The 14,737-nt window shown below is 40.7% G+C and overlaps 1 protein-coding gene across 2 annotated transcripts; it reads left to right on the forward strand.

The window, feature by feature from the left end:
* Positions 1-258: 258 nt before the first annotated feature.
* On the forward strand, positions 259-8,771 carry LOC101958908 (HLA class II histocompatibility antigen, DP alpha 1 chain). 2 transcript variants are annotated; one of them, XM_078020224.1, is made up of 5 exons: positions 259-467; positions 3,526-3,771; positions 4,103-4,384; positions 4,562-4,712; positions 8,432-8,771. In XM_078020224.1, exons 1-5 carry the CDS (start codon positions 386-388, stop codon positions 8,433-8,435), a joined length of 765 nt encoding a protein of 254 aa, XP_077876350.1. In that variant the 5' UTR covers positions 259-385; the 3' UTR covers positions 8,436-8,771. The 2 variants fall into 2 exon arrangements, with proteins under 2 accessions (XP_077876350.1, XP_077876351.1); XM_078020225.1 differs by lacking the exon at positions 8,432-8,771 and having other exon boundaries at positions 260-467; positions 4,562-4,716.
* The last annotated feature ends 5,966 nt before the right edge of the window (positions 8,772-14,737 follow it).

The raw sequence follows: 14,737 nt of genomic DNA on the forward strand, positions 1-14,737 counted from the left end.
ATTCCATCATATACCAGAACTTAATATAAAATATTTGCTGCCAGAAGAATGTACAACTTATCTTTTCAAGCCTCACTCTGACAATCAACTCTGAATTGGTGCTCCCTTGGCCCTGGAAATTCTGCTGGCTCCTGGAGTCCTCCACCTCCTCCTGAGCCCCTTGCAGTCTCTCTTTACCTGGCAACAGGGAGAGTCAGCTCCACCAGGTCTCTGATTGGCTAAGCCCAGCCGTGCTCATCCCTCTCCACCCCTTCTCACAATTTCAGTCTATAGAAGCCCACAGTTTCAGAGCTCTTGTCTGTCCTCTTCTGCCTCAGTCCCGCATCGCTCTTCCTGTGCTCACTGTCAACCGTTGTGGACCCCACAAGGTGTGCCTGAAGAGAGGATGTTCCAGACCAGAGCTGTGCTCCTGAGAGCCCTCTCCCTGGCTTTCCTGCTGAGTCTCCCAGGAGCTGGGGCCATCAAGGGTGAGTGCCCAGGAAGTGTGAGAGGGTGGATGAGAGCTGGGGACAGGCAACCTGCTAAATGCCTTAGGAATTAGAGATTTTAGGGTCTTAGCTTTTTCCCTCTGCGTCCTTCTCTCTTTATTCCCTTGTGTGATGTTCACCCTTGTTCCCTCTTGCTGTAAGGATCACAGTGGCAACAGCAGCCACCACTTCCTACACCTATTTAGCTTCTTTCCCCCCTCACACTTCAAAGAAATCAATAAAGATAAGTTATTCTTCATTGAATTTTTTGAGATGAAGAAACTGAAGCTCAAAGAGATTAATGTATTTTCTTTTTGAGATGAACAAAGTGAAGTACAAAAAGATAAATACATTTTCCAAGTTATGCAACAAGTCTAAGCCAACGTTTAAAGGCAGACTTCTGCACACAAAGACTTTCTAACTGAACCCTGCTGGGACCCTGCACCTCTTATTGCTGAATTGCCAGCTTCTGTTTTATGTGGCTGCTATTGAGAGGCTCAGCAGTATAGGCTCTGTGTGTCGGAGCCTGGGAGAGTATTCCTCCCTGTCTCCCAGGATCTCCCAGGATCTCTGTGGGTGGTTCATAACTTCTTCTCTCAAGACAGCAGTGTTCCTGATTTTGTTAACCTTGTGATTTGGGTCCTGAGTGACCCAGGGGACTATTGCTGCTTTGAGAGGTCTAGACTATGGATAACTACAAGGTCTCAACTGGAGATTATACATTATGATGAATGCTCTCGCTCCTGCTGCTGGCATCAGGGCGCATCAAGCCTGTGCATGATATTGTCATCCAAAAATGTAGTGATGTGAAGGATTAGAATTTATAACATAAAGAAGCACCTTGGACCACACAGTTTAATGTAGGGTGAAGGGGTCCAGAGTTGTGTAGAAGTGAAGAGGAGGTGAGACTACAGGGAAACAGAAGCACCTATAGCCCTATTTATGGCCCCTTGGGTTATTATCAATGTTGTGCCATAATAAATACCATAATGAACATATCTTTATAAAGATCTAAAGACTTAAAAATATTTCAATGGACATTAGTCAGCCTCCCCCCCCGCCTTTCTCTTTTCTTTTTTTATACTGGGGATTGAACTCAGGGGTACTTAGCCTGAGTTAACTGAGCCATATCCCCAGCCTTTTTATTTTTTAATTTGAGATATATTCTTGTTAAATTGCTTAGGGCCTTGATAAATTGCTGAGGCTGGCCTCAAACTTTAGATCCTCCTGATTCAGCCTCCTGAGCTGCTGGGATTACAGGTGTGCACCACCAGCCTGGCTGCTGTCTCATCTCTGATCTCTACCTAGCTTAAGCACCTACTGCATGGCAAGATATATACTAGAAGCGGGAGATACCATAGCATGCAATAATTTTGGGGGACTTCCAGGATAATGTTAAAACTCCCAAGCTTTGTGTGTAAGTTCTGTCATGATCTAACCTCAGCCCTTTTCTTCTCATCTCCTGCTACTGTTTCACATCTGCAGTCAGCTCCAGTGGCACCAACGCATCTGTAGTTCTCCAAATGCATCTTGTGTCTGAGCAGGCCTGTACCTTAGAACACTCTTCCCTGTGTGCGAGGAGTGACTTTTCCACGGTTTTCTGACTGTGTAAATTCAAGCCATTTGCTCTGTGTCTTATTTGATGGCATCTCGTGCACACCAATATTTCTGCAGTGTCCTTGCTATGTCTTTTCTCTTGTCTGCCTCCTTCAGTGGATTGTAAGTGTCTTGAGGATAGAAACTGTATCTTTATTTTATTTGAATATTAATTCTCTAACAGTGTTTGTCATGTATTTCACTTTTTAAACCTTTCTTATTTGAATGAAAATGATATTTCAGGAAAATAATTTGTCTCATATTTGGCTGATCTTAAAACCCTAGAATATGTGAAAATGTTAATAAAAAAGGAACAAACTGGTGCTCAATAATTCTTGGAGGGTGCTGTCTCTGTCTGAGGAGGAACATAAGAATCCTCACTGTCACTGTGAGTGTCCAAGCACATACAGGGCCCCACCTGTTGGGGCTGCAAACTCCCAGGGAAACCCACGGGTTAGGAGGTTAGAAGAGCTCAGCCCTGACACCCCTTTTCTCTCTTTCTCCTCTGTCATTCTAAGCCCAGAATCTCTCTCATATTCATTGATTTGTTTGATGATGATAGTTTCTTTTATTCTCATGTCTTTGCTATTTATTACAAAGTAAATAAAACTATCAAATAAAAAAATTAAATCCTACAGATATTTCAAACACAGCAACACTTGAGTTCCATTTAACACGAACCTAAAAAACTAAAATTAAAACAGAAAGTTTGAAACCTATGTCAAAATACCTGTATTCTACTTTGGATTTAATATGTCTAATATGAAAAATATGAACAAGTCTATACAAACTGCAGTTTCATGTTCATGAACTAAAACAGAAATTTAAAGACTATAAGGAGCAGTACTATTTGAAGAATGTTTCCTTCTCCCTCTCAATTTTTAAATTTTTTCCTCCTTTTCTTTAATAAGAAAAATAAAACTCCTGTTCTTCTATTCCCAAGACTCTAAAAATAGTTTTACATCTGTGGTCCTAGAAGAATTGATAGCTTATGTGCATATAGCTGTGTGACCTTAAGCAACTTGCTTAACCTCTCTGTATTTTCTTATTCATAAAATAGTACTTTATATATGTATATGATTCATACTTGTAACAATTACATAAGAAAAATGCATAAAGTATTTACAATGATGCCTGGAACATAGTAAGTGCTCAAAAAATGTTCCTTGTTATTGTTCTTATTCAGAATTCTGCAGGGTCAGGATGCTCAGATGTTAAATCACTAGGAAGCAGCTAAATTTCTTACTAAAACTTTTCTCATTTTGTTCCCCATTTCCTTTTGTAACTGCTCTTGTCTACCTTGTGTTCTGTCTTTTTTCTGTGTTACTTCTTCTTCCTCCATAGATGGTTCCTCTTTCCTTCTGGGTTTGTGTATTAATAAAACTTGATTCATTCTCATACCTCCACCATGTACATATTCATTCTAAAATTTTTTCTGATTTTCTCCATTTTCTTTACACAGCGGACCATGTGTCAACTTATGCCACGTTTGCACAGACGCATAGGCCATCAGGAGAGTATTTGTTTGAGTTGGATGAGGATGAGCAGTTCTACGTGGATCAGGACAAGAAGGAGACCATCTGGCGTCTGCCAGAGTTTGGCCGAGCCTTTGGCTTTGATTCTCAGGGCGGGCTGACTAACATTGCTGTAGCAAAGTCAAACCTGGATGCCCTGATAAAACGCACCAATCACACCCAGGCCGCCAGCGGTACTGCCTGTCTTTGCTTCTTCACCCACTGGGAAGGGGTGGGAGCCCCTCTGCCACACAGAATGGGAGACCCAGATGCCCACAGCTGAGGGACCCTCTTCCCCGTGGCTGTGGGCTCATTCCAGGGTAGTCGAGGGCTGCTCGCCCCTTCCCACTGCACAGGAAGGTCAGCTGAGTGAGGCTGGCCAGTGGGATGAGACTCCTGGCTCGGATTCAGGAGCCCAGAGATGTCACAAAGTCTGAGCCTGAGGTAGATGACACTCCCAGGGGTAGCCTGGGGTTTGTCGCTCATCCCAGAGCAGGGCACTCACCAGGTTCTGTCTCCTCCCAGAGCCTCCCGAGGTGACTGTGTTTCCCAAGAAGCCTGTGGAGCTGGGCCAGCCCAACACCCTCATCTGCCACGTGGACAGATTCTTCCCTCCAGTGCTCAATGTCACGTGGCTGCGCAACGGGCAGCCTGTCACCGAGGGTGTTTCTGAGAGCGTCTTCCTGCCACGCACAGATTACAGGTTCCACAGGTTCCACTACCTGACCTTCATGCCCTCCGCTGAGGACGTCTATGACTGCAAGGTGGAGCACTGGGGCCTGGAGGAGCCGCGCCTCAAGCACTGGGGTACGGAGCCTCTTCCCCCTCCTCACCCTCCATGCACTCCCTCCCCCAGGACCTGTGCACAACTCCCTACCCCTCTTATCCTCCCAGGCCACCAATTGGTCCATAACCTTCAACCTCACACGCCCCAGACCAGCCCCACCTTCATGCACATCCTGACTCCAAATCATCTCTCCCCAGAGGCCCAGGAACCAGTGCAGGTGACGGAGGCGACGGAGACTGTGGTCTGTGCCCTGGGCCTGGTGGTGGGCCTGGTGGGCATCATCATGGGCACCGTGCTCATCACGAGGGCTCTGCGTTCCAGTCGTGACCCCCGGGCCAGGGGACCCCTGTGAGTGACTGTGGTGGTGGGGACTCTTAGGATACAGGAGAAGAAAAGGGGAGGGAGCCTACTCTCTGTTGTATGTAAGGAAGGAGGGACAGGTCAATTGATCAGGTGTACATTGGTCTTTCAAAAGCATCCAGCTGTATGACATTGATAGTTTATTGAGTACTTAATATGCTCAGGCACTTACATTTTTAAACTCATTGCATCCTCACAAATACTCTTATGAGGTAGGTATTATTGTCTTAATCCCTGAGAAGTACTCACATGTTCTCATATACACAGGGGATTAAGCAACTGACCAGGGTCACACAGCTAGGAAGTTGTGAAGCTAGCATTCAAATCCTGGAGGCCTGGATTCAAAGCTGTTGGCTTAATTGCTGCCTAATATTTCCTTTTTAATGAGGAAATAAACAAAGTGCCACATCCCCAGACTTTTTTATTTCTTTTATTTTGAGATAGGGACTTGGTAAGTTGCTGAGGCTGGCCTCAAAATTTCGATCCTCCTAGTAGTGGAGCACGATCCATATTCCTACATGTAATTACAACATGGTGTGATCAGTGCCTAATGCCCTTCTCTCTCTACTTGGACTCACAGAATGGCAAAGTTCATATAAAAATTCCCCTCCTGGGATTCATAGTTTTTAATTCATCATGACTCTTTCCATGTTTTATGAACTTATCTACTTTTGTAATTCTCTTTTCATTAAATAGTGGTATTTCCATGATGGTGACCACACATAATGCCTTATCATTATTGTTTATTCCGAACCCCAGGTGCAAAGGGTTAAGCTACTCTACTACTCAGTTCACACACACTGCCATCGTGGGTACCTCTAAGCTCGCTCTCTCTTGGTTTGTGCCTTCAGTCCTCACTCTCATATCTGACCTTTTATCCCCACTCATAGGTTGAACATCGTAATAGATTCAATGAGTTCCTTTTATTTATATATATTCTGTATAACAGAGTAGTATTCGGTGTATACTCATTTTTTAAATTAGCCAAGTGACATTATATTGCACATTTAACTTTGTACATCTAGTCCATTGCTTCCACCTGTTCAATAGCGTTCTATTCTGTACATTCCCTGTCCATATTTCTTCTGGGATACCTTGATTATCTCTGGTTTGTACAATGGCAAGCAGTACTGGTATTATTTTCTTTCTTTCCCCTGCTCCCTCCTTCCCTCTCCCCCTGCCCCCTCTTTCATTCTGGGATTGAACCTAGGGGAACTTTATCCCTGAGCCACATCCCCAGACTTTTTTATTTCTTTTATTTTGAGATAGGGACTTGGTAAGTTGCTGAGGCTGGCCTCAAAATTTCGATCCTCCTGCCTCAGCCTCCATTGTTGCTGAGATTGTAAACATGCACCACTGCACCCTGCATAACTTGTATTTTATGAACCTGCATCTCTGCAGTATATCTACCCTAGAAAGGGTTTGCAAGGTTATTGGAGATGGAACTACTTAACCTGAATAAGTAATTTCTACTCACTCATCAGAATGGCTGTACTAATTTGTATTTCCTTTAGTAGTATCAGAAATTTTTGGCAGCTCCTAAATCCATAACAACATTGTACATTATCCAGTTTTCTAATTTTGGCCCATTTATGTGCATGAAGGAATATGTGTATCTAATTACTTCTAACTGGGACTCTTAAATGCTTGTTAGCCCCTATTCTATAAAATGCTGGTTCAAATCCTTTGTCCACTTTGGTACTGTTGGCTTTTTGTTATTGATTTGCAGGGGATCTTTCTATAGTCCTGCTAGTAGTTCCGATCAGTTTTTTAAAAATTGCAAAATTTCCTCCCGTAATCTGAATTCTGCTAACTTCCTCCTTGATGTCTTTCATTGAACAGAAATCCTTAATATGTTATAATCAAATCCATCAGTACTTTTTTCAGTGGTTTATTTTTTTTTAAGAAGTGTTGCTGGGGCTGGGGATATAGCTCAGTTGGTATAAGTGCTTGCCTTGCATGCAGAAGACCCTGGGTTCAATCCCCAGCACCACAAAAAAAAAAAAAAAAAAAGGAAGTGTTCCCCATACTGAGGTTTTAGGTAGTCTTAAAATAGCTTTTATATTTTAAATTTCACATTTAGTTTTAAATTAATATGGGATCCCTTTTGTTTTTGATGAGGACTTTTATTTTTCTCTGTATGGTAAGCACGGTTTCCAACAACTTTTCTCCATAATAAGTTTGTGTTGTCCCCTTTATCATATTGCAAGTTCCCATTGGGTTTGTGTCTGAGCTCTGTTTTATTCCGTTGTTTTATTTGGCTTTTACGTGACAGAGTCCTAATGTTTTAATTACTATGACACTGTAATGTGTGTTAACATTTGGTAGGACAAACTCTCTTCCTTTTCATTTTCTTTGTAAAAACACATTTTTTTTTTTATTGCACATCAAATTTTTCTTTGAGGCGAAGTCCTCGTAGGTTACCCAGGGTGGTCTCAAACTCATGCACTCAAGCAAATTTTCTCTTCTGCCTCCCGAGAACTGGAACTACAGGCATAGGCCACTATGCACAGTTGGCATATAGGTTTTCTTTTCTTTTTGGTACCAGGGATTGAGCCCAGAGGCTTTTAACCACTGAACTACATCACCAGCCCTTTTTCATATTTTATTTAGAGACAGCGTCTTGCTGAGTTGATTAGGTCCTCACTAAATTGTTGAGGCTGGCTTTTAACTTATGATTCTCCTGCCTCAGCCTCCTGAGCCACTAGAATTACAAGCATGCGCCACCATGCCTGGCTTGCATATAGGTTTTAAATTAAGTTTATCAAATATCTCCAAAATTTTCACGGGAATTTTTACTGCATTAGCATTGAAGTTATAGATTAATCTGGGGGAAAATTTGGCATCTTTAAAACATTAAATTATTTTATTTGAAAAGCATATAATACATCATAATTTATTCAAATATTTTCTTATAGATTTCAGTAGAATTTTTAAATGTCTTTAATATGGGCCTCGTTTCTTCTTATTTCAATGAAACACTTTTTTTTCTCTTTCAGTTATTTATTTATTTTTATTTATAGTTTGTGTTCAATGCAAATGAATTCCATAACATGATAAGTTACTAAGAATCAAGCAAAAATACACAAACACAATATTCAATCCAAATAGACATACAGCAAATTCAACTAATGCTACACCCAAAAATACATAACTCACAAAATATCAAAAGAGAAGTTTACAAAGCACAGGGGGAAAACCATAGAGGCAGAAGAATGAGAAGAAAGTTATCACATAAGCTAAGGAAGTAAAGAATTTCAGGAAGAAGGAAATATTGAGTAGTTTTAGGTGTTCCACGGGGGTCATATTAGAAAATATACCGTGGTTCATTTTGAAACTGTTCAAAGAGAAGTTTTCCACAGTGTGAGCAATGATCCTTCCTTCATTGCCATCATTCCAGAGTTGAGCTTCTCTGGCCTCAGTAATGTGGTCCTTCTCCTTGGGATATTTTGGTGACTTGAAGCATATTGGGTGCCACCAAACTCAGCTGGGGCTTAGGGATTAAATTCAGTCACCCGGGAGTACTCCTTGTCTCCTAACTGCTGCTCACCTGCAGGACCAGGGCATGTGCAGGGATGACCACTTTCTCCCTGAACAGGGCAGAGAAATGGGGCAGGAGGATTAGGTATAAAGGGAATGGGGAAGTTGGGTCTGAGCTTAGAGTCCTGAACCCAAGGATATCAGGAACTGTGTGTGTCTTGCTGCAGGTGACGAAATTCCTGAAAAGAAGAGGACTTTGGAGAGATCTGAATTCCAGCTGCCCTGTGGATGCTAGTCTCAGCTTTCCTTCTCAATTCCTGTGCTCACTACACCACTGATGGACTTTCTTGCTGACCCTCACATTCTTGTTTGTGGCCCTAAAGCACTTAGCCCTTAGTGAAGTTCCCAGTAAGTAGAAGGTGATGAATATATGTTGAGACTTTTGTAGCACTGACATGGAGATGATGTCTTCAGTGGGCTCCATGTCCTCTGGTCTCTTTTGAAAAACCCTTCACTGCCTACTTCCTGCAACTATCTCTAGATCAATAAACTCTTTGATGTTTTAGAGCTGGGATACTTTTGAGTTTTCTTGCTGGAAACCTTGGACCAGGCTACATATGTCTAATATTTTATGAAAATTTGGTTTTGAGTTGGGTTATGGATGTAGTAGTTACTGAAGGTCTAACTCACCTGGGTGGAAGGGTCTGAGAATATTGATTTAGCCCTGAGTGGTTATTCCTACTACAGAATAGAGTGGGATGGGGAAAGTGTATTGGGGAGATTTTACTTGGATGAAGATTTGTTTGGATATAGTTTGAAAATTGCAGGCTCCAAGGAAAGATTGGTCAGTCTGGATCAGGATTTCAGGGAGTTCTGGGGTGCACTCACACACAACCCCTGAGCTTCTTTCCCATGGCTAGATTCTAACTATAGTGATTTTCCATGGAGAAGGATTTTCATACAATAAACTAAGAGACAAGAAATAAAATAAAAACATGCCCTCATTCATTCCAGTTTCTACCTGTTATAGTCACTCCATGAAGGAGAGCTTAGATTATAATCAGCAGAGTCTACGATCAAGGATTTGAGAAGACCAGGGCTGATCATGAAGGAAAAAAAATCCTTATTTGAACAAGGATTTTGTTTCTTTAGGGAATATTTTCTAGATGATAATGTGGAAAAAGAATAGTAAAAATGCAGATAAACATAAAAGTTTTCTATTTCTCATTTTAAATTTTTGAAAAAGAATTACTAATATATGTGGGAGTTTATAACATCCCTAGAAATAAAATGTATGACAACAACAGCACATAGAATAAGAGGAGGAAATGGAAGGGCAGTGTTGTGCTCTGTAGAGCGGCACACCAGTATTTGAAAGTAGGATGTATTAATTTAAAGATGAATATTTTAAATACCACAGCAACTACTAAAAAAGAGATATAACTAATGAATCAATGGAGAAAATAAAATGGAATAGAAATTAATCCCAAAACAAATAAGCGAAAGAGGGAAAACAGAGAAATTGTAAGATGGTACCATTGAATATAACCATAGTCTTAATTGAATTAAATTGTGCAAAATCTAAATGCTCTAATAAAGGACAAAGATGGTCAGAATGCACACACACAAAAATTATAGGCCAATTGTATAGTGATTATGTGATATTTATTTAAATAAGAAGACAAAGATAGGTTTAAAAAAAGGAGTGGGAAAATAATGCTAACCATGAGAATGTTGGTGGCTATACTAATGTCAGAAATATAGTATTTCAGAATAAGGAATATCACCATGGATAAAGAAGGACAGTTCATGATGACAAAAGGATACATTCACCAAGAACATATAATAATCCTAAATGTGCATATATATAAATAAAAACCTCAAGGCTCATGACACATAAATGATAAATATGAAAGCAGAAATAGGAAAATCCTGTTATATTTTAATATTCCATCATTATTCTCCCAATAAATAAACAAAAAAATCACTAAGAATATGGAAGATTTGAGCACTATCAACCAACCAATGTGGTCTATTTGACATCAACAGATTATTCCATTCAATAACAGGAGAATACACATAATTTTCAAGTGCACATAAAACATTCCACATGGTACGCCATATACTGGATCATAAAAAAAAAGTTCATAAGCCTATGATCCCAGCAACCCAGGAAACTGAGGTAGGAGCATCTCAAGTTTGAGGCCAGCTTGGGCAACTTATTGGGACCCTCAGCAACTTAGCAAGACCTTATCTCAATATGAAAAATTAAATGGGCTGGACATATAGCTCAGTGGTAAAAACCCCTGGGTTCAATCCCTAGTACAAAAAAAAAATAGTCAATAAACTTAGAAATGTTGAAAACATAGAATACATTCTCTGACCACAACAGAATTAAATTAGAAACCAATAACAGACAAATATCTGAAAAAATCCCAAATGTTTGGAAATTAATAATCACACTTAGAAATAGCACCTGTGTTAAAATTTATCTAAAGAAAAGTTAGGAGGAAAATTAGAAATACTTAAAACTGAATGAACCTGAAAACACACTATGTCAAAATCTGTGTGAATGTAAGTAGAGGACGATTTATAGCTTTACATGTTAGAAAAGAGGAAACTCTAAAAGTCAAAGATCTAAGTTCCATTCTTAAAAAGTTAGAAGAGCCAAGCAAACCCATGTGTTATACCTTTTATCTGTTGTTATAACAAACATCTGAGGCTGGGCACGTTATAAAGAGAGATATTTAGCTCCTAGTTTCAGAGGCTGACAGCTCAAGGTTGTCTGTTCTTCCTCTGGTGAAGGCCCCCTTGACTATACCAAAAAATGGTGGAGAAATGGAAAGGGAGCTGGCTGTGTGGAGACCCTTCTCCTGGTGAGACACAGGAAGCCAGAGGCCATGGAGGGGCCACTCTTGCTTTTTTAAATAAAAATTCACCCTCATAAGAACTCACTCAATGAGATGTCCAGAGAGCAATGGCCTCACTGGACTCACCATTTCCTACGAGGCCCCACCTGTACTGGGGACTAATCCTTAAGCCCACCAACTGCAAGACACAAACCACATCCAAATCAAAGCAACCTAAGTTTAATAGTAAGAGCAAACCTAAATGAAATAAAAAATGGACCAACAATAGAGAAAATTAACAAAACCAAGCATTGGTTCTTTAAAAGGCTCAATATATTGATAAACCTATGACTAGATAGTTCAAGGAAAAAAAAAAGATTCAAGTCACTAAAATCAAGAATGAATTTAGTTGGGTATAAACTCAGAAGTGGGACAACTGGGTCAAATGGTGGATCCATTCCAAGTTTTCTGGGGTATCTCCATACTGCTCTCCATAGTGGTTGCACCAATTCACAGTCCCACCAGCAATGTATGAGTGCACCTTTTCCCCCACATCCTCACCAACACTTTTTGTTGCTTGTATTCTTAATAATTGCCATTCTGACTGGAGTGAGAAGAAATCTTAGAGTAATTTTGATTTGCATTTTTTAATTACTAGAGATGATGAACACTTTTTCTTATGTTTCTTGATTGACTGTATTCAGAGAAAAAAAAATGTACCTAACAAAATGATTAGGAGCAAGTGTTGGAACATCTAGATGGATGAACTCGGCACACATCTCAAGTGAAGTTGGAGTCTATAGACTAGAGTTTTCTGGGGTGTGATAGCTGATACCAAGAGTATGAGTAAGATCTGAAGGAGGAAGATGAGCAGAGAAATGATAATCACCCCATACATATGTCTCCACTTAAAGATGAGAAAAAGAGAAGTACAAAAGGACAATACATTTTTTCCTGCCTTGGCATTTGGTAGTAAGTAGGATAAAAAAGAAAAAGATATGGAACAAAAGGACCTTGTATCTATGAGTTTGCCTATCAGTTGGCTAAGAACCAGAAGTTTAAGTGCTTGCCAAACAACTTATTAACATAAGCAATAGATCTACAATAAGGAAGGTGCTGTCTATCTCCTCCCATACCCTGCTTTGTCCCTAGCTGAAGTCTTACATAGTCAGACACAGAGTTTTAAGATTTTAACACCACCCGGACAGTTTGGCATAAAGGAAAAATGGGAAACGATAGTAAAAATAATTCAAATGCTTGTCATTCGGGAACCTGTTATAGTTTGGACCTTGAGTGTCCCCCAAAAGGCCCCTGTGTTAAAAAACATAGTCCCCAGGGAAATGCTATTGGGAGTTCATCGGGCCTCTAGGAGGTGAGGCCTTGTGGGAGTTCTTTAGGTCACTGGGGATGTACCACATTGAAGGGGACGGTGAAACTTGAGCCCCTTCCTCTTCCTCTCTTTTGCTTCCAGGCCACAAGGTGAGTAGTTTTGCTCCACAGTGTGCTCCCACCATGAGGTACTGCCTCACTCTGGGTCCAGAACAATAGGGCCAATTGCTCAAAACTTTGAAAACTGTGAGTCAAATTAAAATTTTTGCTCTTAATAAGTTGTCTATTATCTCAGGTATTTTGTTATAGTGGTGGAGGGCTGACTAACACAGGGCCTTTAAAGAATCTGGTCAAGTTTGGCCTGGAAAAGAGAAAAAGGAAGAACTGGGGCTGGTTTCATGATCTCTGCTTCCAGATATTTGTACCTCAATTATGAAGTTCCTCAAGGACAGGCAGGGGCATTTTGCTTTATTTAAGAGAAAAGTGAATTTACATATGTTTAAATATATGATACACCATTGATTGTGTTTTTAAGTAGGATCATCTGATGCTAATACAGTATAGAGGGAACACATGGTATGGCCTAATCAGTTGTGTAAGAGAAAGGAGGAGAAGATTCTTCATAAGGGTGACAGCTTCAAGCAAGAAGATAATTCCAACCCATCCCCCATTTTACCTGTCTTTCTGTTTCTTGTCTTTCTTTATTTTTCCCCCCTGTCTCATTCAGGGGGTTTATTGCTCAGGTTATCATACATAATCAACTGAAAAATTCTGTCCCAAGAGGGGCCACTGACTCTGAACTGTCTAGTAATTGCTGAAGCAGGTCTCAGAGTGAGAGGGAAGGGCTGATGGAATGGTTTGGGGAAAGCTGTGACTATGAGGATGGCTATTATTTCTGTGTAGTGACTTTGCCTCCAACCAATGAGAAGGGGGTGTGAGGCACTGTCATGTGTATCCAGCTAACAGAGGTGCTGTGATTTTGCTCTGAAGGAAGACTTGTGGAGAAGGAAGAGGTGTCATAACAGAGTTGCTATGAATTCTGAAAACAGAAGTGGCGTGGTGTCGTGAGAGTTCCTTTTGGAAATGGAATCAGAGGGGTGTGGACAGAGGGGTGAGAGAACTGAGGACCTAAGTGGGTTCTTGGGGAAGATGTATCTTCAAAGGTTGAGCAGATGAAAGAGGATGTCAACAAGGTGTAGAATGGTTGCCTCACAGGGGAGAAGTCAGTACAGCCTCCAGTTAGAGCTGCCTGCTGGGATTCTGATAAACAGGTTTGCATCAGAGATGAGAAAAAACATGGAAGGGAAAACTAAAGAGGAAAAATGGAAATAGTTCATGGAAAAGGAGCCAAAAGAGAAGAAAGCAGCTTATAAGTGCAAAGCCCAATAATGTTCCTCTTAAAGTCATTTCATTCTGACTAAATTGGGAAAGTAACATCCTCACTTCATCTTCTAGAGTCCAGTGTCCCAAATCAAATCCATCCCAAATACCGATAGCAGGTTACTTTTACTTAATTGCTATGTTGTGTCACTTCTCTGCTCACAAACTTTCACTGACTCCAAAGTGCTACTGAGTAAAATCCAAAATTCCCAACTTGGCTCCACCATCTAGACTCAGTCCATATTTCCAGCCTGCCCTCCTTCCACTTCCACACACAGACATAGCAATCCCACCCTTTGTATTTCTTTCTATCATCCTGAAACTTCTTCATATCACTTACCCTACAGAGATACCCTACAGGTCTAAAATACCCTGGACCCCACAGTTCTCAGGTTTGGCATAGGAAAAAAGAAGCCAGTGACCATGTTAGTATCAATTTTCTACCTTCCTTGGCTGTGGCCCACAGACTTTTCCCTTCAAAATGTTTGGAGTTAGTGGCACATTGTCATCATTTCTTATAATGGTTTTAGACTTCATGGGAAAGAGTACCCAACCCAAGTGTGGTCAGTCTAACTGCTGTTACAACCATGGTAGGCAGCTTGTAAGATGGCGTCCAGTAATCCCCCCCTACCTCCTGGTGTTCTGTAGTTCCTCCCACACTATACCAACAGAATACATCAGAAATGATAGCATGCTGCCACCAAGTTCAGATTTTAAATGACATTGCAGCTTCTATCTTGGATCCCTTGCTCTAGGGAAAATGAGCTGCTGTGCTGTGTGTGCCCTATGCAGTGCCCATGTAGGATTTGAAGATGACATCCAACCATGTAAGTAAGCTCAGAAGCAGATTCACTGCCCCCAGTCAAGCCTTCAGATGATTTAAAAAAACAAATCATCATGGAATTTTCACTTATATATTTTAAGTATTTACAACTTAGAATATAGAATTTTACTATTAAACATTTATCATATTAC

Source organism: Ictidomys tridecemlineatus, chromosome 8 (genome assembly GCF_052094955.1).
Source record: "Ictidomys tridecemlineatus isolate mIctTri1 chromosome 8, mIctTri1.hap1, whole genome shotgun sequence".
In the NCBI taxonomy this organism is placed as follows: domain Eukaryota; kingdom Metazoa; phylum Chordata; class Mammalia; order Rodentia; family Sciuridae; genus Ictidomys; species Ictidomys tridecemlineatus.